The 25,240-nt window shown below is 39.7% G+C and overlaps 1 protein-coding gene across 2 annotated transcripts in view; it reads right to left on the bottom strand.

The window, feature by feature from the left end:
* The window catches only part of SLC25A13 (solute carrier family 25 member 13), a 212,843-nt gene that overhangs the window by 26,257 nt on the left and 161,346 nt on the right, over positions 1 to 25,240 (bottom strand). For both annotated transcript variants that reach the window (XM_059933892.1, XM_059933893.1), the window contains exon 14: positions 3,744 to 3,884. In XM_059933892.1, the coding sequence (XP_059789875.1) occupies positions 3,744 to 3,884 (141 nt within the window). The remainder of the gene's footprint in view (positions 1 to 3,743; positions 3,885 to 25,240) is intronic.

Below are 25,240 nucleotides of genomic sequence, written 5' to 3' on the forward strand. Positions count from 1 at the left end.
ACTTGAGCATCTGTCCCCCACGGGTACCAATGGATGACTTTCTCTGTCAAATGCAGTGGGACAGAGGCCTTTGATTAGAAAACAGTAGACAGAGCTCCTATTCCTTGGTGACTTTCCATGCTTTAGATGGAAATGTTTAATTTGTGATTATACAATCTGAAAACAATTTTCAACAAAGCTTGATGGATCTTTGCCATTATTGCTTCACTGACCATTTTTTGTTCCCAAAAATAGCCATGAACTACTCCATTGCTTCATAAGCATGCATCTTTTAGTCTATCTGAGCTGTGCTGCCATTTAATGTTAAATAAGTTCTATTCCATTCAGAAGGTGTAATCTTTCTCCTCATTAAAGCTCTGTTGGCTCCTAAGGAAAAGGTACCATTCAAAAGTAGATGTGTATCACTTTCTTAGATAAGAATTTATTTTACTTATACTCTAGGGGCTTATGTAATACAACAAAAGTTACCTAGTGAAAGGGAAATACCACCTCACATATTCTTAAGAAAAGTAGTACCTGTTGCAGATTTTAAAAAACTACATTATATTCAAACAGCTCTTTCAAAGGCAATTAATTATCCTGCCTTTACTTCAATCACCTACCTACTCTAGGCTATAACAATGTCTCTATAATGGGGGGTACTTTGTTTACAGAGTTCGCTCTCTCTGCTCTGAACTATTTCTAACTTTCGGAATGTGAAATGTTTACCACATCCACTTTTTTTTTTTTTTTCAGTTGTAAATGTATTTCTAAAGCAAGTATTCTAATTACCTTTTACTGGGAAGTTGCAGAATAGTTGGGTATTTTGCAAGTCAATTTAGGAGAAAAACAGAAAGCCTGGTTAAGTCCAATTAAGTGAGGTTAAGCACTGCAGGTCTAAACACACAGACAGAGCCTACACTCAACCCCTCCTGGGTCCCGCATTGTCATGTTAACAACAGCAAACAAAAGGTCCAAGGGAGGGAAAATGAAGATTACCTGTCCCACCTTAAACTAGGATAGAAGTTCTCTTTTTCAAGACCCACCCAGAGGGACACATACCAGATTTAAAAGTATTAGTCACCACAGGTCATTTGCATTTTTCTACCCAACCAAGACTAGAAACAGAGAAAAGCTTTATCACTGAAGAGCGCTATCTGGGGGGGGAAAAAAAAAACGTAGTAAACTACATAGCAATGTTAAAGCTGTGATGTCCCTAAAAGGTGGGATCTAGAACCACTAAAGTGATTTCTGACCATGGAGGGGTGGGGCAAGGTAGGTGAGCCTGGAGAAAGGAAACTCACAAGAAACAAACCTGAGGTTAGAAGGTGGGATGAAACAAATGAGGATAAGCTACAAAACTTGAGGTTGGAAGGTGGGATAAAACAAATGAGGATAAGCTAGGGTGGTAATACAAGACCAATCAGACTGAGTGGAGAGGGGCACTCTGCTGAATCAAGTCCAGCCTCGCAGGTCTCAGGGAGTTTAGCTGATGATACCAATGGCCAGCAGAACGGGGGAGACTGCCTGCCAGGTCACTCTCTCGCAATGCAATCAAGTTTCCAGAAGCTCAAAGCTCAAATTGTTAGTGACTTCACTTGGTAATTACCAATACACCAAAAGCAGTGTTTTGAAAGGCAGCACCCAGGCCTGTGGAATGCCTCTGAACTAGATTAAACCACCAGGCTAGTAATTAAACTAACTTTATATGGGAGAGGTCTCTTGCTCAAACTTGAGCAATCCTGCTCATTTCAGGAAAGCCATTTTAGGACAAAAGTGGAAACAAGAAACTTCTGAGCCTCAATTTCAGCTCAGATACCACCGTTGGCAGCTCTATTCTCCTAACTACAAAATTAGGTGACCAACTGCTTCCAAGGGGTGTTAAAGGGGAGCAAGATTATGAAACACGGTGAAGATGAAAAGGACTAAAACTCAGTCTTGTTTCATTTGCAGGTAGTTTAACAGTCTCTGTTTGTGTGTCGGCAAACAAGTTTTTACCATTTTCTCCATCTAGACATTTCGATAGCAGTCACTGCCATAGTACCTAAGTGCTTTTTACCAGACATCCCACTGAAAGACTGCTTGGCAGCCTATCAAACTGACATGCTGCTACATCGTGTGATAGTCTGCAAGAGACTAAAAATTCAGAACAGAAGATGATTTTTCTTCAAATTGATGAATGCTATGCCTCATGACAATACTGTTTATCTCTTACAGCTGGATAACAATTTGGTAAATGAAACAGCTATCACCTTGTGTTCCACTGCACAATCACCTTGAGCATTGTAAGTGCTACTTAAAAAAATCAGTATGTCTATTCCTAAACACTACAAGATGCCTAAATATAAGGCAAGGTTCCCCCAAAAAACTAACCCCAGAAAAGAGGGTGTCACATAATATTTGATCCTCACAAAGTCTCAGATCTTGGGGTACTCTTCCAACCACTTGACCTTGAGAAGTACAGAGCTCTATTTGGGGAAGGCAGATTTACCTGAAACAACCTCAGTTATTACTAACACTGTATGTTTACCAAGGTCACCTAAAAAACTGAGTTAAAAAGAAAAGGGTAAAAAAGTATTCCTGGGGAATACTTTTACAAATGCTGTGCTGAATGTCAGAGCAAGGCATTTAAAGTTCACTCTAAAAAGCAATATGTTACATATGGGACCATTAAATATCCATTCAGGATAAATTGGGAATAGAAAAGAAAGAAAGCAACTGTCGTAATGTTATGTGTCTGTGGGACAAAATTTCTAGGGACAATATTGCACAGAGTCCAAAAGTGACTTCCTCTTGCCAGCCTGGAACGAAAATGAAGACGATGGACTTTGCAAAACCATGTGAATGGCTGATTTAAAATGTGGATTAAGTGGTGATCAAGACACTGATTCAAAATTCATATGAGAAACTTGAATAAAATATTTCTTGATATGTGTGTATAGAAAAAAGCAATATTAATTTTATGTAATGTGATTTTATATATCTATGTGTAAATAAATGAAAACCAACATTTTAAGTAGTTGTTTGACTTACCTTCCTATATCCCTAAAGGTTTACTTATTCATGTTGGCCATGAAACATTTTTTTTAATCTTCTCATTGAAAAACGGTGAACACCTTATGTCTGATGAAGCCTTACAACAGGGCATATATGAAGCTAATTCTAGTTCATTACAACTTCTTTGGTAAAAGAGTGTAAATAACACATTTCAAGAATTTTCTAAAATTTTGGTTTTGCGATCATTCTGAAAAACTATTTTCTAAATGATAAATGGTTAAGATGCAAAATAATTACGACAAGGCACGCATAGGGATACGTTTGGAATGTACAGGATCAGAACATAAATTCCTGAGCTGGTATGGGCTTCGCACGCGTGGGTAAACTGAGCTCAGCCCGTCTCCCGAAAGATGGTGCCCTGTGATCCTGGCAGCTATCCTTCATAGACAACAGCACTGAGAATTCGGTTTTTGTATCAGTAACAGATCCAAACAAAACTCCACCCAGTGCTGTGGCAAAGAGCTGTGCACTGAACAGTGTCTGTGGGGGTCATGACATCATACTCATCCTCGGTTTATGTTTTCTAAGGACAGTTATTTGGCAGATGGCAGGAAAGGACACCTCCTTCTAACTGGCATGAAGGTACCCTATGAGCTCCAGCAGGAGATCTCTAGGTATAGAAATGTGAGGAATCAATTTCATGCCTATGAGCAGTTACTAGTTTAGGAGATGAGCATATACTCAAATAAATGACTGAAAAGAGTTACCTTGTAGATCCCAAAGAAGCCCAGGTCCCTTAGGACAGACAGAGCACTGACTCGGGGACCAGTGGTGATCTCTCCAGCTACCTGCAAACGGATCTTGACAATTTCCAAAGGATTTGTGAAAATCACCTGGGAGGCTCCTGCCTAAAAGGGAGAAAAAGAAAAGATTTAGTATAAAGCGGGGTGGTTCAGAGTGATTCTCCTCAAAGGAGCTCAGAATGTTCTATTCTCAATAGACTGTAATTTCAATCCTTGTCCCATCAATTAAAACAGCGATTATGAGTTTGAATCAAATTATAGTTACTGCCTGGGAGGACTTGGGTCAGGCTCTATTTCCTTCATGTGGAGGGTGAAAGAGAGCAAAGACCAGAGACTTGGCCCAACACAGAGAGGCTTCTGTTGGCCTCACCCAAGTCCTCACACTAAAATGACAAACATTCCTTGAAGCACAATCAACTGCCGCCACAGGACTCAAAGCCAAGCACACAAAGGCAGCCATAAAATGAAAGTCAAGTGGTATCCAAATAAAGAGACACGAATCTGCCTGTCAGAACAGGAGGGGGGCAGAGAGGACACAGGCTCTCGCATGATGTACTTCATAATTCTGTCAATATTTCAACAATTGCCAGAGGACATGCAAACTTAGATGAAAGCTATTTTTTCTTCTCTTAAAAAATCAGATCGCTCATCAAACACCATTTTATGGACTTATGTATTATATTTACGTATTACCTGTGTATAGAATTGCTCTTTTCATACAAGATAAATGTCAAAGTAGTAAAAATATGCATTAAATCAATTACAACCCAAACTTTGAACAATGTGTGTTCATTCCAGCAAATGGCTGGGTGCCTCACCTCTAAGATCATCAGTGGAAATCTCTAAAGTACACACTATAAGGGGAATTTTAAGCTAGCTATTTTGAAGCTAAGCCTATATTTATTATAAGCAATTACATTCTTACTATACTTCAACTTGTTACTCCTTGTCTCAAATATATTTTTATATCATCCAAACTAAGGCTGACATAGAATGTAGTTCAGAATCTTCATTATACAGCGACGTCACCGAACCAGACCACAGACATGGTGCTGACATTTACAGCTTAGCAGATGCTATCATGGTAACATGCACAATTTGGGTCAACATCATACCAAACTACTTCTTGCCAGATCCTCTGATCCTATCAACCAACGTGCGTGCCTTCACAAAATGGCTTGTGCTAATCAAAACCAGCTGTAAGGATGGTCTTTAAAGTACTGTTTAATACCTGGAAATAAAAATTAGAAACATAAACATGCACTGGCAAGGGATAGATTAAATGCATTTGAGTATGTTCCTGAAATGAGATATTATGCTGCCAATTAAAATAAGGTGGGAAATGTTCAATACACATTGTGAAGTAAAAACTCTCAGATGCGTAAATGCACGTACGCCTCTCCCCCGCTATCCCTGACCATCACGTAGAAGAGAGACGCCAGTGTAGTGCTTTTGAGGTGGTAGGGTTACAGATTTCTTTTCTGCTGTGTTTTTTGTTTCTTCTGCATAGATCATGTGTTACTTCTACAAAGAAGTTATGTAGCAGTATTCATTTTTATCTAATATGAGAAGCAATGTTAACCAAAACAAAGAAAAATGTTCATCCTTCAACTCTCTCAATCAAATCGTTTTTCCATTTTTACCGACTTGATACCTTAGTCAAGACACATTTGTTCCTAAAGACAGACTAGGATTTTCCCTCTCTCCACACAAACTATGGAGAAGGCAGTATTCCCCTGTGTTGAGACTGCCACAGACTCCCTCTCTGTAGTTGCTTAAATCATGTTTCACCCATCACCTTCATCTCTCCTGAGTGACTCTACAGAAGTGGTAGAAAAAACCTGGGTTGTATTCATGAGAAGGCCCACAAAAGGCCCTTCTAAAGTGGGAGGGAGAGGCTGGTGTGTTCTTCTGGTCCACACGAAGCCATTCTGCTTCCACTGCTTCCACTGCTCCCAGGGCTCAGAAGAGCCATGCTTTGCTCCCAGGCTGCTGTGACCTGCAGGCAGGTGGGAAGACCAACCCCTGCCAGTCTACAGCCCTTGAGTATTTTGTGAGTTGGCACCTGCATCTTTCCAAGCGACACGGAGGGGGTTGCTGATGGGAGGCATAATGAAGAGATGAAAAGGACCTGGCCTAGTAACAGTACCGAGGGTACAGTAAGGATTATGTCTGTGCTTCTGGACCTGAGTTCTCATGTTGCGAAAATGAATACAATTTTAAAAATTGTTTCATGGGACAGAAGTGCTGGGAAAGATTGGCTGAGTTGGAATTAACCTGAGGCTGACTTTTAAAAGCTCAAAAGTGGGTAAGACCGTGTCTACCACGGGTAGAATGGTGAGCAGTCAGCGTACATATACATGGATCTTCTTGAAGAACAGAAGGAACGCGACACACACTCACCAAGTGCTGCCAACAGCGGCTAAGGGGCAGTTGAGTATCACGTGTGACAACTGATCCTCAGTCACTACTGGTCGTACCATCTCACTTGTTACAAGGATCAAAGAGATGGCGAATGTACAGCAGCCAGCACGGCGCTCAAACAGTGACTCCAAACACACTGGTTTCCTCTCCTCTAGCTCCCAAACTGATGGCTCTCCTCCCTGGTGGCATGTTACCAGAGCTTTTCAAACATAGTGACTTCTAGATCTTACTCCTGATAAATTAAATAAGATTTCTACACTTGCCCCTTCCTATGTGACTAAAACGTGTGGTGAGAGTTGAGAATCATTTTACTTCACTACATCATCTCTAGGCTGCCTTTCAACTCTGAGAGGCTGCTTAAAGGGCTTAAAGCTGTGATTTCTAATTCCAGTTTTCTACATTCTTTCGGAGAGTAACATTCATACGTTTTACATCCGATCTCATAACAAACCTTTTATACATCTCCAAGTGGTAACATTATTAAAGGGTATGATTGTTAGGTAAAGAATTGCTATCTTATTCATTATCTGATATCATAACTAATACCCACAAAAGTTAATATTATATACAATAAAATAAGAAATTATACTCAACTCCCTTGACTCCAAGCCAATTGATAGATACCAATCTTTTAGCATCGCACCGTGAAGTCTAATCACTAAGGATGATGCAAAAGTTCCCTTCAGAGAGCTGCAGGGAACAGAGGCAGTGGGAAGAAAGAGTGCAGTGATACTAAGAAAAAAATAATGTCATACTAGTTACCTCTGGTGGGCTCAGAAAGAAAGAACCTACAGACTCAAAGTGGCACATTGTAGAGGGGCTGAAGATGAATCGGCTCTTTGGAGTCAAGCTGGAAGGAAATGAGAGACTCCAAGGCACCAAGAGAAGATGCTTATCATCAGATGCATGATGTCTGGGCACCATCACGACTGGATCGCTGAGCAGTGCACTACTGCTGCTCTTCAGTCTCCTGGTCTATTATCCATTCACAGTACCTTACCCACGTCCCTCCTCTGCAGAGATCAAAGAGAGCCGAATCTGCAGACAGTGGACAGGAACACCTATTGTGCACGTGATGTCTCTGTGTCCCTCATCACTTGAAGGCTCTGGCTGTGTGAAGACACTGTGTTTTGTATGTGGGCAATTTTGTCACAAATCATTTCCCTGTGACTTTCTGGAGTCTGTGACAAGTAGGCCAGGTGACGATTTTCCACACTGGAACTGGCTCCGTGTGGCATATTATGTTTACAGTGGGGAGACTGACTTGTCTTCAGGTTTCTCAGTATCGTCTTTGTGACTGAAATCTTAGTTGCTATCCAGTATATGGATCCATCTAAAGAGAAACACATATACCTATTGCAGGCTCACTTCTCCTACTTGATCGTTCATTCATATATTTATCCACCAAATATTTATAAGCAATCATGTTCAAAGTTTGTCCTAGCAACAATAAAGACACAAGATGAGTGAGAAAGCATTCTTGTTCTCAAGGAGCTTGAAACAGGAGTAGAGATAATAAATATTCCTTAAGCATCCATCATAGGCTATTAGGGTGTTGCTTTGCATGTATACATATCTTCAGGCTACTCAAAACATACGTTTTTCCAGATTTTACATAAGAGGAAATTGAGGCATAGAAAGATTAAAGCAACTATTATGGGCTGCACTGTGTTCCACCGAAATTCATATATTGAAGTCTTAGCCCTCAGTACCTCAGAATGTGACTGTATCTGAAGATAGGACCTTTTAAGAGGTAATTAAGGTAAAATGAAATCCTATGAGTAAGCCCTAATCCAACGTGATTGGTGTCCTTACAAGAGGAAACCGAGATATACAGAGAAAGGACCATGTGAGGCAGAGTAAGAAGGCGGCCATCTTCAAGCCAAGAAAAGGAGCCTCAGAAGAAACTAACCCTGCTGACACCTTGGTCTTCGACTTCCAGCCTCCAGAAATGTGAGAAAATAAATTTATGTTAAGTCACCCAGTCTGTGGTATTCTGCTATGGCAGCTCTAGCAAACTAATACAGTAACTTACCCTTAGGGTTACACAACCAGCAAGCAGAGGAAAGACTGAGTCCAAGAAATAGACTCCTTATGAATACAAAAAATGGCACGTGAGAAAAGATAAATGAGATAAAAGCTAAAGTCCAGACACATTGCCATGGCAATTCAAAGGAGGGAGAGATTTCTGCTGACTTGGATAATCTGGGGAGGTGGTAAAACACATAAGATAATGCATCAACTGGTGACTGAAGTGCAATTAGGATTTAGGTAATCCAGGCAAAGAATGACACAAAGCAACAGTGACAAGATCTTGCTACACTTAGAGGGTAAAGAGACCCAGCACATCTGTCCAAAGAGATTTTAATTAGAATGATAATTATGATGAGATCAACATTATCCTCCCGTAGCATTTACTGAGTACTTACTATGTACCAGGCATCGTGCTAAGAGCTTTGTAAGAATTTTCTTTCTTATATATTTCTTTCTTATATAAAGAATTTTCTCTTTATATAAGGTAGGTAATAATATTATTCCTGTTTTATAAGTGAGCAACCAAGGCTGAAAAGAGGTTACGTAACTTGCCTGAGGTCACACAGCTAGGAAGGTGGAGCCTGGATTCAAAGCTAGACCTGCTGGACGCCAGAGCCTGAGCATTTATTTCCACTGCTTATCATGGCAGCATGGAAGAATCATTGCTTCAGATGGCCTGGAAGGGGTATGAAAGAGGATGGTGAAAAATAAGACTACTGGGTCCAAATTATGGAAGGCTTAGAATGCTACACTCGGGAATGGGGCTGCCTTCTGGGGAAGTGCCTTTGTGTGTGCCTGTGGTGGGAAGAGAGCTGGCAAATGACGCTTAGGAGCTGGAGAGTGCTGTGACTAGTATCTGTGTCTCAGAAAGATGACCAGGCAGCAGAGGGGAGAGTTTATTAGGAGGGAGAGCCCTGGGGCAGGGGTAAAAATTAGGGTTTTAGCAGACTAGGTGAGAGCGAAAAAAGGCCAGAATTAGAACAATTACATTGGTAATGAAGTAGGGGGTGGGCGGATGCAACAGAGATCAGCAGGGCTTGGATGCTGAATGTGGGGCAAAAGGAGTGGGTAGGGTTGAAGAACGGAACAGAGGTTTTGCATATATGTAAAAGGAGAGAACAAAAGAACCTAAAGAGATGACACACCCAGAAGGCAATAGAAGGGTGAGTTGGGAATTAAGGACAGAGACACAGATGAGGGCGTCACCCCACATATGTGCTAACTGAAGGCAGGAGCTTATATGGGGTAGGAGGAAGATGAAACACCAAGAGTGGAGACCTAAGAAGTGATGACAATCTTCTGCTATACACCACAGTGCACACTGATGCAGGCTCAGAAGTCAAGAAAGGGGCTTCCCAAAGGGAGAAGAAGGCCAACAGTGGCTGCTGACACAAGGAGGAGGAGATGAAGTCCAGCGCATGGGGTGATCTGTGACTGGGGATGGGATGCTGAGGAATGAGAGAGCTCCTGTAAGCTACATTTCTCAAGGGAAGTGGAAAAGAGAGAATGACAGTCATTTATGGAAGCAAGCAAAGTAGAATGAAAATTTAGGGAATTAAGGAGAAAAGATCTAGGGAGAGTGAAAAGATAAACAGAACTGGGGATAACTGTGTTTCGCTTAAGCAAAACAGCACAAGTTCTGAGTGAAGGAGGAGGAAGAGTGGAAGATAGTTTTGTAAAGCTGGCAGATTTGCTTTAATGACACATACAGAGTTGTGGGATGATTTTGTTTCAGAGCAGAAACTATTAGTCTTAGTCTTACTATACAGGTTTCAAAGATAAAGAAAATAGAATCAAATGGATCAGGATTTGGCATTAGGAACCACAACTAAAGTTCTGAAGCATAAACCAAATCAACAACAAAAGAGCCCTCAGAAGCAACAGTGAAATTATACTCTGGCTCTCAAGTAGAAGTTATGGTGAAGTCAGTCTGATTTGCAACACAGACGAGAGGATGAAGCAGCTAATGACGTCTAAGGATGAGCCCAATGCAATTGCTCATGCCTTCTATCCCTCAGCTCGAAACAGGCTGTTAGATGCAGCACGCAGCCAGTGTTTAAACACTGCGTAGGGCTGTTTATCTGTGCCCGCCCCAGGGTACCCAGAGCCATGGGCAGCTCCACAGTGGTTCTCTAGGTTCTCTATTAAGAGCTGACTGTATGCACAGGACTGTAGGTGAGGAACGATTCAGTTTGGCGCTATGTGGACTCTTACCCAGGCTATTATCAGGTACTGAACAAGAATATTTTATTGCCTACTTGTATTGAATACCTGCATCAGTGTGACAAAAAATTCTGTAGCATTTAAAAAAAAAAAACAGAGCCCGACATTCAAAAACATTATATATCTTTAGAGGAGAAATGTGAAACTGCTACACCAAAAAAAAATCTTACACATTAACTTTTTTCTTTTTTAGCAAGTGGCATTAACAAGAAATAACCTAACATGAAATGTATAGAACTGAAATGAAGAAAAATATAGACTTTTAAAATACAAAGGGCATACAGATTGAATACTAGTGAAACAAGTATTGTTCTTAAACTGGGAGACTCAATGTTATAAAGGTGTCATTTGGCCTGTAAATTAATTTTAAATGCAAATGTAAAAAATGTCAATTTCCTATAAATGAATGTAATAGTCCAAGGTTGTAAAGGTGTCAATTTTTTCATAAACTAATTTAAAATTCAGAGCAGTCTTCCTAAATAAAATCCCAACCAGGTTTCATGAAGATGTTTGAAGATAGGAATATTCTGAACAAAAAGTCACGTGGAGAATCCTGTGCCACATTAACACACATTTATAGTGTCGGTAACTTTTAAAAATTTAGCCAAGACTAGATAAGCGAAAAGATCCAGATATGCAAATGCTTCAGAGACACTGAAGTCCATCAAGAAATATGTAAGAGAGGTTTTCTCCCAGGTACAGTATCATTGATTTTCATCAGATGCATCAAGTTTTTCTCTGTAGATTAGTCAATAAATCATGAGGAAGCCCGGCCAATAGGAGGTAAAATCCCCCAATCATGCCAAATCTGAATCCTTGAGGAATATTTCAGACTCAGAAATGCATAACTAGTGACCTATTTTCAATTTTATTCAAACGGGCTTAGAAAATAATTACACTAGTGTGGGTTTTACCTAAATATAGCACAGTGGTTCAGCATAGGAACAACTGAAGCAGAGAAACCTGGATTTTAATTCAGGCTTCATAATTTCCTTGTATGTGACCTTGGACAAATTCTTCAAACTTACTAAGACTTAGATTCTTTATTTATACCAAAGAGATGAAAGCATTTCACAGACTCATTGTGAGGACTAAATAGAGTAGCATGTACCACAGCTAGCACAGTGCCTGACACAGAGCAGCTGCTTGAGAAATGGGGGGCACTGCTGCGAGTCAGCGTGGCCCATGGTTGACAGCCTAGGCTCTGACAAACTTCTTAACCTACACACTCCAAACTTATTTCACCTGTAAAATGGGCACAGGGACATTAATGCTCTTCATGCTTTCAACGTGCCAACTCCAGGGGCAGGTATATAGGAGGAAACAAAACTGACAAAGCTCCCCACCCTCAGGGAGCCCATATTCTAGCTGTTATGTATAGGATTATGTGAGGAGTAAACGGAAACGAGTGTATAAAGCACTGATTCCAGTTCCTAGCACACCACAGTGCTCAACCAGTGGTACTGATTACCATTAATAAATACATGACGAAACTCTGTTTAGGTGAATTTAGTTTAGCAAACTCCTTCAAAGCCAGGACAATTGAGTTTTCAAATTTTTCTTTCCCTAGAAACTTGCAAATTAAACTTTCTTTCTGAGGAAAGCACAGTCACACTGAAGACTGGTAGGAAGCAGCTGTATCAGGTAAAAAAGGAAAAATAAGGAAGAAAAGAACTCATGTGGGACTTCTCTGGTGGCGCAGCGGTTAAGAATCCGCCTGCCAATGCAGGCGATAAGGGTTCGAGCCCGGGAAGATCCCACGTGCTGCGGAGCAACTAAGCCCATGCACCACAACTACTGAACCTGTGCTCTAGAGCCCACAAGCCACAACTGCTGAGGCCACGCGCCACAAATACTGAAGCCTGCGCACCTAGAGCCCGCGCTCCACAACAAAGACAATCCACTGCAATGAGAAGCCCGTGCACCGCAACAAAGAGTAGCCTCTGCTCGCCGCAACTAGAGAAAGCCCGTGTGCAGCAACAAAGACCCAACACAGCCCAAAATAAATAAATTAATTAATTAAAAAAAAAACTCCTGTGAGTGATGGGTGATGTCACAGAGCTCTACATAGCCAGATGGTTTTTATTTAATTTAAATTCATTCAATTTTATTTAATTAAATTCAAGATGACATTCAATAAATTGTGGGTATTTTAAATTCTGAAATTTTGTTACTGAGAAATGGTTAATAATCATGTCCCGGTAAAAATGACAATGGGCAGATAGATAACCCGCATAATTTACAACACCATGTTTGTGGACTGATCTCTGTTCCATTTAGGTGTGGGCTGCCCTCAACACTGGCAAGCCACTTTGGAAATGTGCACTGCTGGTCACGAAAGGGACCGAGAGAGACTAGAAAGGGTATAGTATAGAAGATTCCCCACTGCTAAAAATGACGCACCGTGCACTCCTTCTAACCAGGTAACACGACTGCTAGAAGGAAAAGGTAACACAATCACCCTTAATGTTCCAGATCAAGTCCTAATATTTGGACTTTAAAACTATCCCAAGTGGATGCTAGACGCCTCGTCTTGCCACCAGTACAAATGAAAGTGCACATCTCCATATGACAGTTCTAGCTGCGTGAGTCCTGTCTAAAGTCCACAATCTTCATAAATTCACCTTTGCATCCAGGAGGGCTGAGAGCAACCAGAAAGGGAAGCAGGGCTGTGGAAGCTACAACTATGTCGCATGAAGCCCGAGCACCAAGCTTCTCAGGTGAATGGCACTCTACCAACACAAAGCATCACTCTTTCCAAATGCTCGAATTTTTCACATGATACGGTCCTCAGGGCTTGAAGTAAAATATAGGTTTTTTTCTTCTAATACCCCCTCTTTCTGAAATGGGCTAGACAGATAGTCTGCAAAGAACCTGAAATGTGGCTTCTATCACAGCTTTTGCTCAGTGCCCAGGTGCTTCTGTAAGCTTGATTTTTTCTTCTCTATCTCCCACTTTTGTCACCCAAATTCCTTTTGCCATATTATGTAATGATTAACTTCATCGTTAACACTTCTGATTCTGCATAGTTAACTTTACTGAGGGAAGTGATACTTACTTCTTTCTTAAAAGTAGAATTTCAAGAAATCAAATATTTAGAAAGGCAACATAATCCAGAATCTCAATGTACTGCCCAATTTCTCTAAGTATTCCAAGAACAGTGATCTTCCCAAAAATGATCTTAACATACTTTAGGCCCAATGATTGTGAACAAGTAAGTTTTAAAGTTACATGGGATTAGGGAATTCCCTGGCGGTCCAGTGGTTAGGAGTCTGCGCTTTCACTGCTGGGGCCAGGTTCAATCCCTGGCTGGGGAACTAAGATCCACAAGCCACGTGGCATGGCCCCCCACCAAAAAAAAAAGAAAAGTTACACGGAAATTAAAAATGACTTGCCAAGGTCGTCTGCTCACTATTACTATCACAGGACATATCAGCAGCCTAAATACATTATCTAAAAGATCAGTTCAGGAGCCCCAGTTCATATTTCCCTATAATCCATTTTTTCTCACCTGTTATGAACTAAACAAGCCTTTCTCTAATGCTTCTTTACTAACCAAGATACTATCCTTGAACATTCTTTCTCGGGACTGGGTTGGGGGGGGCGGTCGAGTCAAAAGAACTCACAAGATGAAAAAGCCCTTATGACTCCTGCTTCTGCCCTCACCATTCTAGGCAACAGTCTTGAGAATATGCAGAGAATATTAACCATCTTGCATGCAACACCAGCAACAAAAAATCGATTCTGTCATCAATCTGCTGTCCACAGAAAACGTAGCAGTGTATTTTTTTTTAAAAAGTGTTATTCCTGCTATATTTTAAACTAAAAGCATTAACTATAACTGTAATTTAATCACCTCCCTTTAATTTGAATTCACATGGTAGATACTTACAGCTACTTAAAAAATTAAGTGGTAAAATGTATACGAAGAATATGTATCTTGATATTCTAATTATGCTCAATTGAATGTACTTAGATTTAAAGTGCTTTTCACAAGTGACATGTGCTAAGAATATCTAATTGCACAGTGACATTCTAAAATGTGTGCTTAAATGTGTCAAAAATAGATTAATATGAAGATATGGAATTTAAGTTTTTTTAAACTAAAACCCAAGTACATTATTTTGATTATTTTGATACAAATAAAATTGTAACTACAAAAAAAGGTCTACACTAGTAAATGTCTAATGACTTACATTACATATAAAATGAATACTCAAGTGATAATGGAATGTGATATTTGAATAAATTGGAAAACAAAGATTTCTTAAGAAATCTAAGCTTCAACATATTTTCCATTTACTCTCTACTCCAATGTTAAATGGAGACATGAAAATAATTTGTACGCAGTGCAGGTATTATCACGGTATATAAAGATCACATGTACAAAACAGATATTCCGCAAATAACAGTGGGTGAATTAAATTAGAACACAGCGCCCAATAGCACTCAGCTGCTGTTCACAAATACTGAAGACAGGAAGGCGCTCAGCAACCTCACAGAGAAGCCAGCAAATGTGAGGGGCATGAGGCCAAGACGCCACTCACTCTATCAAGCTCTGAAGGGAAAGTGTCAGACCCAGTGCCGTCACGAGGGGTCATCACCCTGCTTCAGTCAAGAACTTGAGTCCTTATTGCAGTTGAGAAAAGAACCTTTATCTTAACCCCTAGTGTTATGGGCTGAATTGTGTCCCTCCAAAATTGATATGCTGAAGACCTAACCCTGTACTTCTGATGTGACTATATTTGGAGACAGGGCCTTTAAAGACGTAATTAAGGTAAAATGAGGTCATATGGGTGTGCCCTAATTCAACATGACTGGAGTCCTTAGAAGAAGAAGAGATCAGGATAAAGATAACACACAGATTGAGGGGTGACCATGTGAGGACACAGTGAGAAAATGGCCACGTGCAAGCAAAGGAGGGAGGCTTCAGAAGAAAATCAAACCTGCAGACACCTTGATCTTGGACTTCCTGCTTCTATAAGTGTGAGAAAAAAAATTTCTGTTGTTTAAGCCATGCAGCCCGGGGCATTTTGCTATGGCAGCCCTAGAAAACTAATACACCTAGTTAAACTGACTAAATGCATGCCTCCAAACACAAAGCAGTATGGGATTTTCTCCTTTGATTTGATGTGTAAATTAAGCTCTTAAGTAAAAAAAAATCTGTGATTTGACTGTTAAGAACTCTGAAAATAGATTCTCACCACTTAACTGTTTTTGAGACAGATACCAAATTGAAATTTCCTATTCTTAATTTCTTAACTACATGGTAAGACAGAAAAAAAGGGTACTCTGTTTACGTGTTTTACGAATACTAAGTTTCAAATTTTCAGCTTCATCGGGTTTTAACAGGCCTATAGAAGCCTGGCCAAGAAACCAAAGTGGAATCTGTTCGGCTGACATTAAAAAGTAGTTAAGTTACAGAGCTGTCAAATACGTTCACATTTGGGCTCTGCCTGTTATACATGTCTATTCTGACTACTACTACCAGAATGTCTTAATGATTTACAGACCTTCAATGTCTAAAGTATCTTAACTGTATGAAAGCTGTGACCCAATCTTTGTTCATATCTTCATATCATAACAAATCCCTCCCCTATTTATTAGAAAACCAGAAGGATGGTTCAGCGTTTGAACTGTGTTGAGCCAAATAGCTCTGAGACCTTCACAAAGAAGGGGAAGGGAGGAAAACAGAAGAGAGACATCTGGCTGGCTCAGTGTCTATCACGAGATGGAATTGCTTCTAGTAGGATGACATTTCTGAGCCACCAAAGGCAGCCGTTAGCCAGGTAGGCCAGTGCTATGAACCCTTACTGCCATCAGATACCTTTTATTTTTGCTCCAAGTTCAAGTAAAAGTATGGAGAAAGAACTTTTCATAGAAGCAGGCAGGCCATAGAATTCCTATCACAGCCCAGTGCCTTAGTCCTATCCCCCAGAAGACTTACTGGGCAAATTGTGATGGAGCAAAATTATTTTCATAATCCTCCAACATCCAGAGTTTAATTAAGGTTCACTCTCGGAGTTGCATCTTCTATGGGTTTAGAAAAATGTTTAACAAAATATTACCATCATTATAATATCATACAGAGTATTTTCACTGCCCTAAAAATCCTCTGTGCTCTGCCTATTCATCCCTCCCTCCCCCCCAACTCCTGGCAACCACTGATCCTTCTGCTGTCTCCATAGTTTTGCCTTTTCCAGAATGTCCTATAGTTCGAACCATACAGTTTGTAGCAGCTGTAAAGGTTTTTGCTGAAAACATAAGTTTTTCAACTCCCTTGGGTAAATACCAAGGAATGCAATGATTGGATCTTACTATGAGAGTATGTTTAGTTTTGTAAGAAACTTCCAAACTGCCTTCCAAAGTGGCTGCAGCATTTTGCATTCCTACCAGCAACAAATGAGAGTTCCTGTTGCTCCACATCCTCACCAGCCTTTGATACCGTCAGTGCTCTGGATCTCACCCATTCTAAAAGGTGTATAGTGGTATCTCACTGTTGTTAGTCTTTTTTTTAAAGCCACTCTTTTGTATGATTCCTTCATGATTCTGACATAATTTCACATGTTAACCATTCGATAAAATCTTTTCTACTAAGAACATAAGCAATAATGAGTAAGTTATACCAAGTGCCCCAAGTTGTTTATCTTCATCCTGTTCTTAAGGTTCTGCATATATTTGTGTGTTAGTTTATTTACCATTCTTAGAAATGAAGCCAAATAAAATAAATAGAAGCTTTTTGGCTCCTTTCCTGAGTGACCAATGAAAACATTACTTGCGAAACATCCTGGGTATGTACATATGTAGGCATGTTACAGCTATTCCCTAAGGTCCATCAATTCCTGTGCCCTGCTCCAATCCCTGGAGGCACTGTGTCTTCCTTGCCCATCTGTAACGAAGGTAACAGCAACAGAGTGTATCAAATGACTACCCTATGTTTACTGCCCTCATCACCAACACCTTCTAGTCAAGCATTTATTCATTCCGCAACTATTTTTAAGCCTCTCCCATGTGTCAGGCACAAGGCTAGATACAGAGCATAACAGTGAGACACGGGTCCTGTCCTGCACATTTACAGATGTCTCAGTTCCGTCAACATTTACCCAAGGTCCCCAGGATGCAATTAGCTGTCAGCACAGTTATAAAAGAAAAGCTCAAGTGGCAAAGCAGGACCACATTTGACAAAGACAACAGGTCATACATAATACCTGATATAGTCTCTAAGCCTTGCAGTCAGTAGAGCTGGAAGTCAGGGATAAAGCGTTAAGTACAGATTAAGAAAACTTATGCTATGAGAATTGAAGAACTATGGGAAGTTTCTTTTGCTTTGTTTTCTACCCTAGCTTTAATATGGTTATTTTTTTTCTTAATAATCACAATTATAACATATGTTGAAAGACAGAAAATGTTTATGATATGACCTTGACTAAAATATGTACATTTGGGGACTTCCCTGATGGCGCAGTGGTTAAGACTCCACACTCCCAATGCAGGGGACCCGGGTTTGATCCCTGGCCAGGGAACTAGATCCCACATGCATGCTGCAACGAAGAGTTTGCATGCCGCAACTAAGGAGCCGGCAAGCCGCAACTAAGAAGCCCACGAACCGCAACTAAGGAACTCATGTGCCACAACTAAGGAGCCGGCAAGCCATAACTAAGGAGCCAGTGAGCCACAACTTAGGAGCCCACGAGCCACAGCTAAGACCCGGTGCAACCAAATAAATAAATAAATATTAAATAAATAAATAAAATAAAATATGTATGTTTGGTACTATTTTCATTTGTAAAAATACAGAAATGAATGAAAAGTATTTTAAATAATGTAAAGCTTATGAAACAAGGATAATTTAATTCACTAGAATCTTGTTAGAAGTCATCTACTAAACTATAAATTACCATTGGGGGGGAAAAAAACCTTACAATATGGTCTTACATTTTGGGGGATATGCAAAAAAATCTCCCAGAGATACTCCAAATAATAATAACAAAATTTGAAAACAATGTAATTAACCATTAGATTTTCATTAAACTACAAATAAATTATAATAATGTTAAACATTAAAAAAATAATAACCTTATGTCCATAGCATCATTATAACACACAATAAATCATGGCTACTTGACACATTACACAGCAGCAACCTCACAGAAATTCAACTTAATGACTGAGCCTCATATAATTCTATATTTATTAAGTAGGATATGTGCACAGAGACTTGCACAGAGAAATTAAAATTCTGCCCTAAGAAAACTACACCATGAGGCCACATCTCCACAGAAAACCCTGGGAAGAGAAAGATCACAAAAGTACGACTTAAATCCACTTGAGGCACTCTGACTCACCCGCTCTGATTGCCAGAGCATATGTGTTCATTACAGGAGGAAATTTTCTTCCTGGTTTGATATGACTGGGTTTGAAATCTCAAGTGATTTCAAGCTCAGACATAAGGAATAAGGCTTTGGGTACATTTTATAACAAAAGTACCTAAACTACTATTCACAGGATACTTACAGAATTCAAGCTAAAACCAAAATGGTACAAGAAGGGTTTGAACACATTTATAAATAGTTGAAACAAATGGATTTGTTAAGCAAAGTTATTAACATCTGGGTGGGTCATGACTACTGCTCTAAACCGGGCACACAAAGATGAGGATTGCCAATCAAATTTCCTCTCAAAAATTAAATGAAAAACAAAACAAAATTGAGCAATTAGCTAGGGCTGAGGATGAAAAGAAGCTGAAGATCATACTGTAGGGTGACAGCCCAGTTGGCCAGCAAAAACATGACGGGAATTCTTGAGGAAGTGAACACCATGAGGACGAGAAGAGATGGATCAGCGAAGTAAAAAGATGCACAGAACACTGACGACACCAAATGCTGGCAAGGATGTGGGGCAACAGAACTCTCGTTCCTTGCTGGTAGGGATGCAAAACGGTACAGCCACTTCGGAAGACAGCTTGGAGGTTTCTTATAAAACTAAACATACTCTTACTGTAAGATCCAACAATTGCACTCCTTGGTATTTACCCAAAGGAGTTGAAAACTTACGTTTTCAACAAAAACCTGGCACAAGGATGTTTACGGCAGTTTTATTTACAAGTGCCAAAACTTGGAAGAAACCAAGATATCCTTCAGTAGGTGAACAAATAAATAAACTGTGGTATGCTCAAAGGAATATTACTGAGTGCTGAAAAGAAATGAGCTATGAAGAGACATGGAGGAACCTTAAATGCACATTACTAAGTGAAAGGAGTCAATCTGGAAGGACTACAAAACTGTATGGTTCCAACCATAAGACATTCTGGAAAAAGTAAAACTATGGAGACAGTACAAAGATCAACGGTTGCTAGGGGTGGGGCAGGGAGGCAGAACACAGAGGATTTTCAGGGCAGTGAGAACACTCTGCATGATATTATCATGATGGATATATATCATACATTTGTCCAAGCCCGTAGAATGCATGACACCATGAATGGACCCTAAGGTAAACTATGGACTTTGAATGACTAACGTGCCAATGTAGATTCATCAACTGTAACAAATGTACCACTCTGGTGGGGATGCTGGTAATGGGGAGTCTATGCATGTGGGGGGGTGGGCAGGGAGTATATGGGAAATCTCTGTATCTTTCTCTCAAAATTGTGAATCTAAACCTGCTCTTAAAGTCAAGTCTTAAAAAAATATGCAGAGATGCAAAGTCTCTGTGAGAGAGACCAAGAAGGCCCAGAGAAAATAGAGAAAGTTGCCAGTGCACAGAGCTGCCTCAATTCTCAAGCGCCTTCGATTTCATTTCATGTACACCCTTCAGGAAGACTTTCATTTAGTTATTGCTTTTTTTTAGTGAGTTTCTGCTCCCTTCAACCAAGAGCAATGTGGGACAGGGATGGGTTCTAGAATCAGCAACAGGTCCTTGGAGAAGACATGTGATTAACTATGAAATCTTCATAAAGTGGAGGGCAACGAGGATGTTCCCATCCTACAACACTGCTTACTGAACCCTCCAGTGGTAGTTTAAAGATTCTTGGCTACTCTTCTCATTGAGAAGTAGAGTCTAACTTCTCTCCTCTTGAATCTGGGCTGGGCTAAGTGGCTTGTTTGACCAGTAGAATGCAGAAGAAGTGCTGTTGAAAGCTAGGTCATAAGAAGTCTTGCAGTTTCTTCCCAGGAATCTTAGAATGCCTGCTTTTGGGAAGCTTTCTCTTAGAATCAAGCTGCCGAGGTTTGAAAAGTTCAAGGTACATAACAGAGGAACGTAGTAGGTGCTCTGGACCACAGCCCCAGCTGCTCCCAGGCAACAGTGAGCATCACCGCCAGCCCAAGTGTGAGCCATCCTGGACATCTATTCCAGTGGAGCCTTCAGATGATTCCAGCCCCAGCTGCTGTCTGCCTATCACCACATGGAGATCACAAAGGAGAACTGCCCAGGTGAACCCAGTCAGCCCACAGAACCAGGAGAGATAATAATAAATTGCTGTTTGAAGCCACTAAGTTGGACGATGACTTGTTATACAACAATAGATAACTAGAACACCTCTCCTCCTCAGTGATAGAGAAACACTGAAATCATTCCCATCAGGAAGAAGAGGAGGAGTGGGGACAGTAAGGCAGGTAGGGAGCGTGTGTATTGGCAGTGGGGAGGGTCACAATTTTAAATTTACTCAGTACTCGTCATGAGTTTAAATGGTAGGATTGAAGAAATGACTTCAGCGAAGAAACTCCAAGTTACATAAAACTTGGTTAAATAAATATACCATTCCAACTATATTTATATAAAATCGTATAAATCCACACATCTATAAGACATACTCACTGTATGCCAGCCACATTACAGCATTTGAAAATAATATTCCCATTTACTATCCTTTTCTTCCAAGCAAGGCACTAGTAAGAAAAAAATGCAAAGGCATCAGTATGGGAATCATTGGGTCTATGTTCCTGTAGCACTGGGTCAGAATGAAGCATCCAAAAGCAAACATTCATCTTGCTTAGGGATACACTCAGATGTCACAAAAAGTATAAAAAACAGGCATGGGAATGAAAAACACCAATTTCAGGATAGTTTTATCTCTTGGGAGATGAGGGAGAAAAAACTATTGGGACAGGTAAGTACAAGAGGGCCTCTGGCTGCATTTGTCAAGTTTGACATCTTAAGCTAAGTGGCAGGCACATGGGTGTTTGTGTCTTTTTCTTTTTCAAAAATCATAAAAATTAACTGCAATTGAACGTAATGCAAAAAAAAAAAGATGAGTTATAAAAACGTTCCTTAAAAATGGTATCTGATACATGGCTGTACAAACAAGCAAAAAATACCATGTATATGAGAATCACCACAATAATGGGAACATAGGCCACAATATTAGGGTCACACTTACTTGCAGGTGAGAGCAATTAAGATTGCTCTTCATGCCATGTTTTTCCATGGTGATATTCTCACCAATCCCTTTCAGAACCAGTGATGTGAGCATGTCAATTATTTTTCCCACTTAAAATGAATATAAGCTCCCATAAGCATTAGATATATTTACACATATACCCACACCCAAATGCACATGTATGTATCTCGATGGAAAAATTACCAATAGCATTTTTCACAGAACTAGAACAAAAAATCTTAAAATTTGTATGGTGACACAAAGGACTCTGAATAGCCACAGCAATCTTGAGAAAGAAAAACGGAGCTGGAGGAATCAGGCTACCAGGCTTCACATTAAACTACAAAGCTACAGTCATCAAAACAGTATGGTACTGGCACAAAAACAGAAATATAGATCAATGGAACAGGACAGAAAACTCAGAAATAAACTCACACACCTATGATCAATTAATCTATGACAAAGGCGGCAAGACTGTACAATGGAGAAAAGACAGTCTTTTCTATAAATGGTGCTGGGAAAACTGGACAGCTACATGTAAAAACATGAAATTAGAACATTCTTTAACACCATACACAAAAAATAAACTCAATATGGATTAAAGACCTAAATTTAAGACCAGATACTATAAAACTCTTAGAGGAAAACACAGGCAGAACACTGACATAAATTACAGCAGTATCTTTTTCAATACGCCTCCTAGAGTAATGGAAATAAAAACAAAAATAAACAAATGGGACCTAATTAAACTCAAAAGCTTTTGCACAGCAAAGGAAACCATAAAAAAAACGAAAAGACAATCCACAGAATGGGTGAAAATATTTGCAAACAATGCAACTGACAAGGGATTAATCTCCAAAATTTACAAACAGCTCATGCGGCTCAATATCAAAAAAACAAACAACTCAATCAAAAAATGGGCAGAAGATCTAAATAGACATTTCTCCAGAGAAGACATACAGATGGCCAAGAGGCACATAAAAAGATGCTCAACACTGCTAATTAGTAGAGAAATGCAAATCAAAACTACAATGAAATATCACCTCACACTAGTCAGAATGGCCATCATCACAAAACCTACAGACAATAAATGCCGGAGAGAGTGTGGAGAAGAGGGAACCTTCCTACACTGTTGGTGGGAATGTAAATTGGTACAGCCACTATGGAGAACAGTATGGAGGTTCCTTAAAAAACTAAAAGTAGAGCTACCATATGATCTAGCAATCCCACTCCTGGGCATATATCCGGAGAAAAACATGGTTCGAAAAGATACATGCACCACAATGTTCACTGCAGCGCTGTTTACAATAGCCAAGACATGGAAGCAACCTAAATGTCCATCAACAGACGAATGGATAAAGAAGATGTGCTACATATATACAATGGAATATTAGTCATTAAAAAGAATGAAATAATGCCATTTGCAGCAACAGGGATGGACCTAGAGATAATCACACTAAGTGAAGTAAGTCAGACAGAGAAAGACAAATATCATAGGATATTACTTATGTGTGGAATCTAAAAAAAAAAAAAAAAAAAGATACAAACGAACTTATTCACAAAACAGAAACAGACTCACAGACTTAGAGAAGGAACTTATGGTTACCGGGGTGGGGGGGGGGGGAGGAACAGATTGGGAATTGGGGATTGACATGTACACACTACTATATTTAAAATAGGTAACCAACAAGGACCTACTGTATAGCACAGGAAACTGTGCTTGATACTCTATAATAACCTAAAGGGGAAAAGAATCTGAAAAAGAATAGATACATGTATATGTATAACTGAATCACTTTGCTGTATACCCGAAACTAACACAACATTGTTGATCAACTATACTCCAACATAAAATAAACATAAAAAAGAAAGAAAAATACAGTGGATCCATTATCAAAGGACTATTGTTCAGGAAGCATGTTCACTTGTGTTTTCAAAAATTATTACAGAATACTATTAATTTTTATTGGTATACAAATAACTTTTACTAAATACAAGCTTCATAAGACAGAGGTTTATCCCTTTTTGACATATTTTTCCACCCAGTGAATATCATTTCTTTTCTTTTCATTTCAATGTAGATTTTCATGCCAAATAAATTAATCATATTTATATCTTCCCTGAAACCAGTCATGGCACCATTTGTATTTCCTTATCTGACAACCTTAAGATCAAAGGATCAAAAACTAAAGATCCCAGTGCCCCCAGGAGTTCAACCCTCTATTCCACTAGAGGCAAAGAAGACTTACTTTGTAGAATTTAAGGACTGCAACCTACAGACCACATGGTATTACATATGTTATTTTTTCTTAAAGTAGCAGCAACACTGCAATCACAACAACGTACCCAGAGGTAACATGTCAGGTTTAAAGTCACTGGGAACCTAACTGGAGATGGGTAGTGGTGACAGGCCCTCTGTCCTCTGCCCCATTTACTGGGAGCCTCCACCGTTGCTGACAGTGACCACCCTAAATCACATCTCCCTCCAGGGCTGAGCTCCTGACCCAGGAAAGGAAAGAAAGGATGGAAAAAACAGAAGGTATATATGTATCTTGTGCAGGGACACCTGAGGCTCCAGGTCTTTGTCAAAGACCTAAACTCCTACAACTTGTCAAAACTGTTGTCAAACAAGTTGCCGAAACTCCTACAACTCCTGGTCTAATTCAGGAAGTAGAAAACCAACTTACGCAGAAAACACAAACCACAAGACACCTTTCAGAATTAGAGTTTATAAACCCCAGTCTTGGCACCTAGTGTAGCCTTGGGCTGTGCTGAATATATCACTACTGTTAAGTGTCAATCTACAAAAATGCTCAGAAATCTGGTCAAATTTTTAATAGTGCTCTAAACTAGTGTAAAAAGTGAGTTTAATGCTAGATTCATCCTTTTACATACACCAATGAAACAGAAGAGTATTTTTTAATCTCTTCAGTCACAGATTTCATTATATCAAAAATTAATAAATGAGATCAATTTTATTATTTTTCCTCCAACATTTTCCTTCAAATTTACTATCATTCTTGTTGTTTTTCTAAAAAAAAAAAAAAATATATATATATATAATAAAACAGGCCTTAGTTTAGCTAGGAGACGATTTAGCTAGGACCTCCTTGCATCTTTTCCCTGTTTTTGTAGAAAACAGATTATAAAATAAACAAAAAAGCCATCTTCAAAGAAATCAGCAGTTGAGGTTATAAGTGCAAAAGTCAGCCATATTCCTAATCCTCGGTGATAATAAAGTAAGGTGAGCTCCCCGGGGACTTAAAAGGTAATGCCTGGCAACGCTTGGGTGAATTAAGGGGAACTGCCCATGCAACACTACCTTTTAACCCCTCTGTAGTCCTAACTGGGCAGTGAGGCAGAGGCACTCACAAGGGCTCTCTAAGGAGGTGTGTGACTGGCT

Source organism: Balaenoptera ricei, chromosome 9, assembly GCF_028023285.1.
Source record: "Balaenoptera ricei isolate mBalRic1 chromosome 9, mBalRic1.hap2, whole genome shotgun sequence".
NCBI lineage: Eukaryota > Metazoa > Chordata > Mammalia > Artiodactyla > Balaenopteridae > Balaenoptera > Balaenoptera ricei.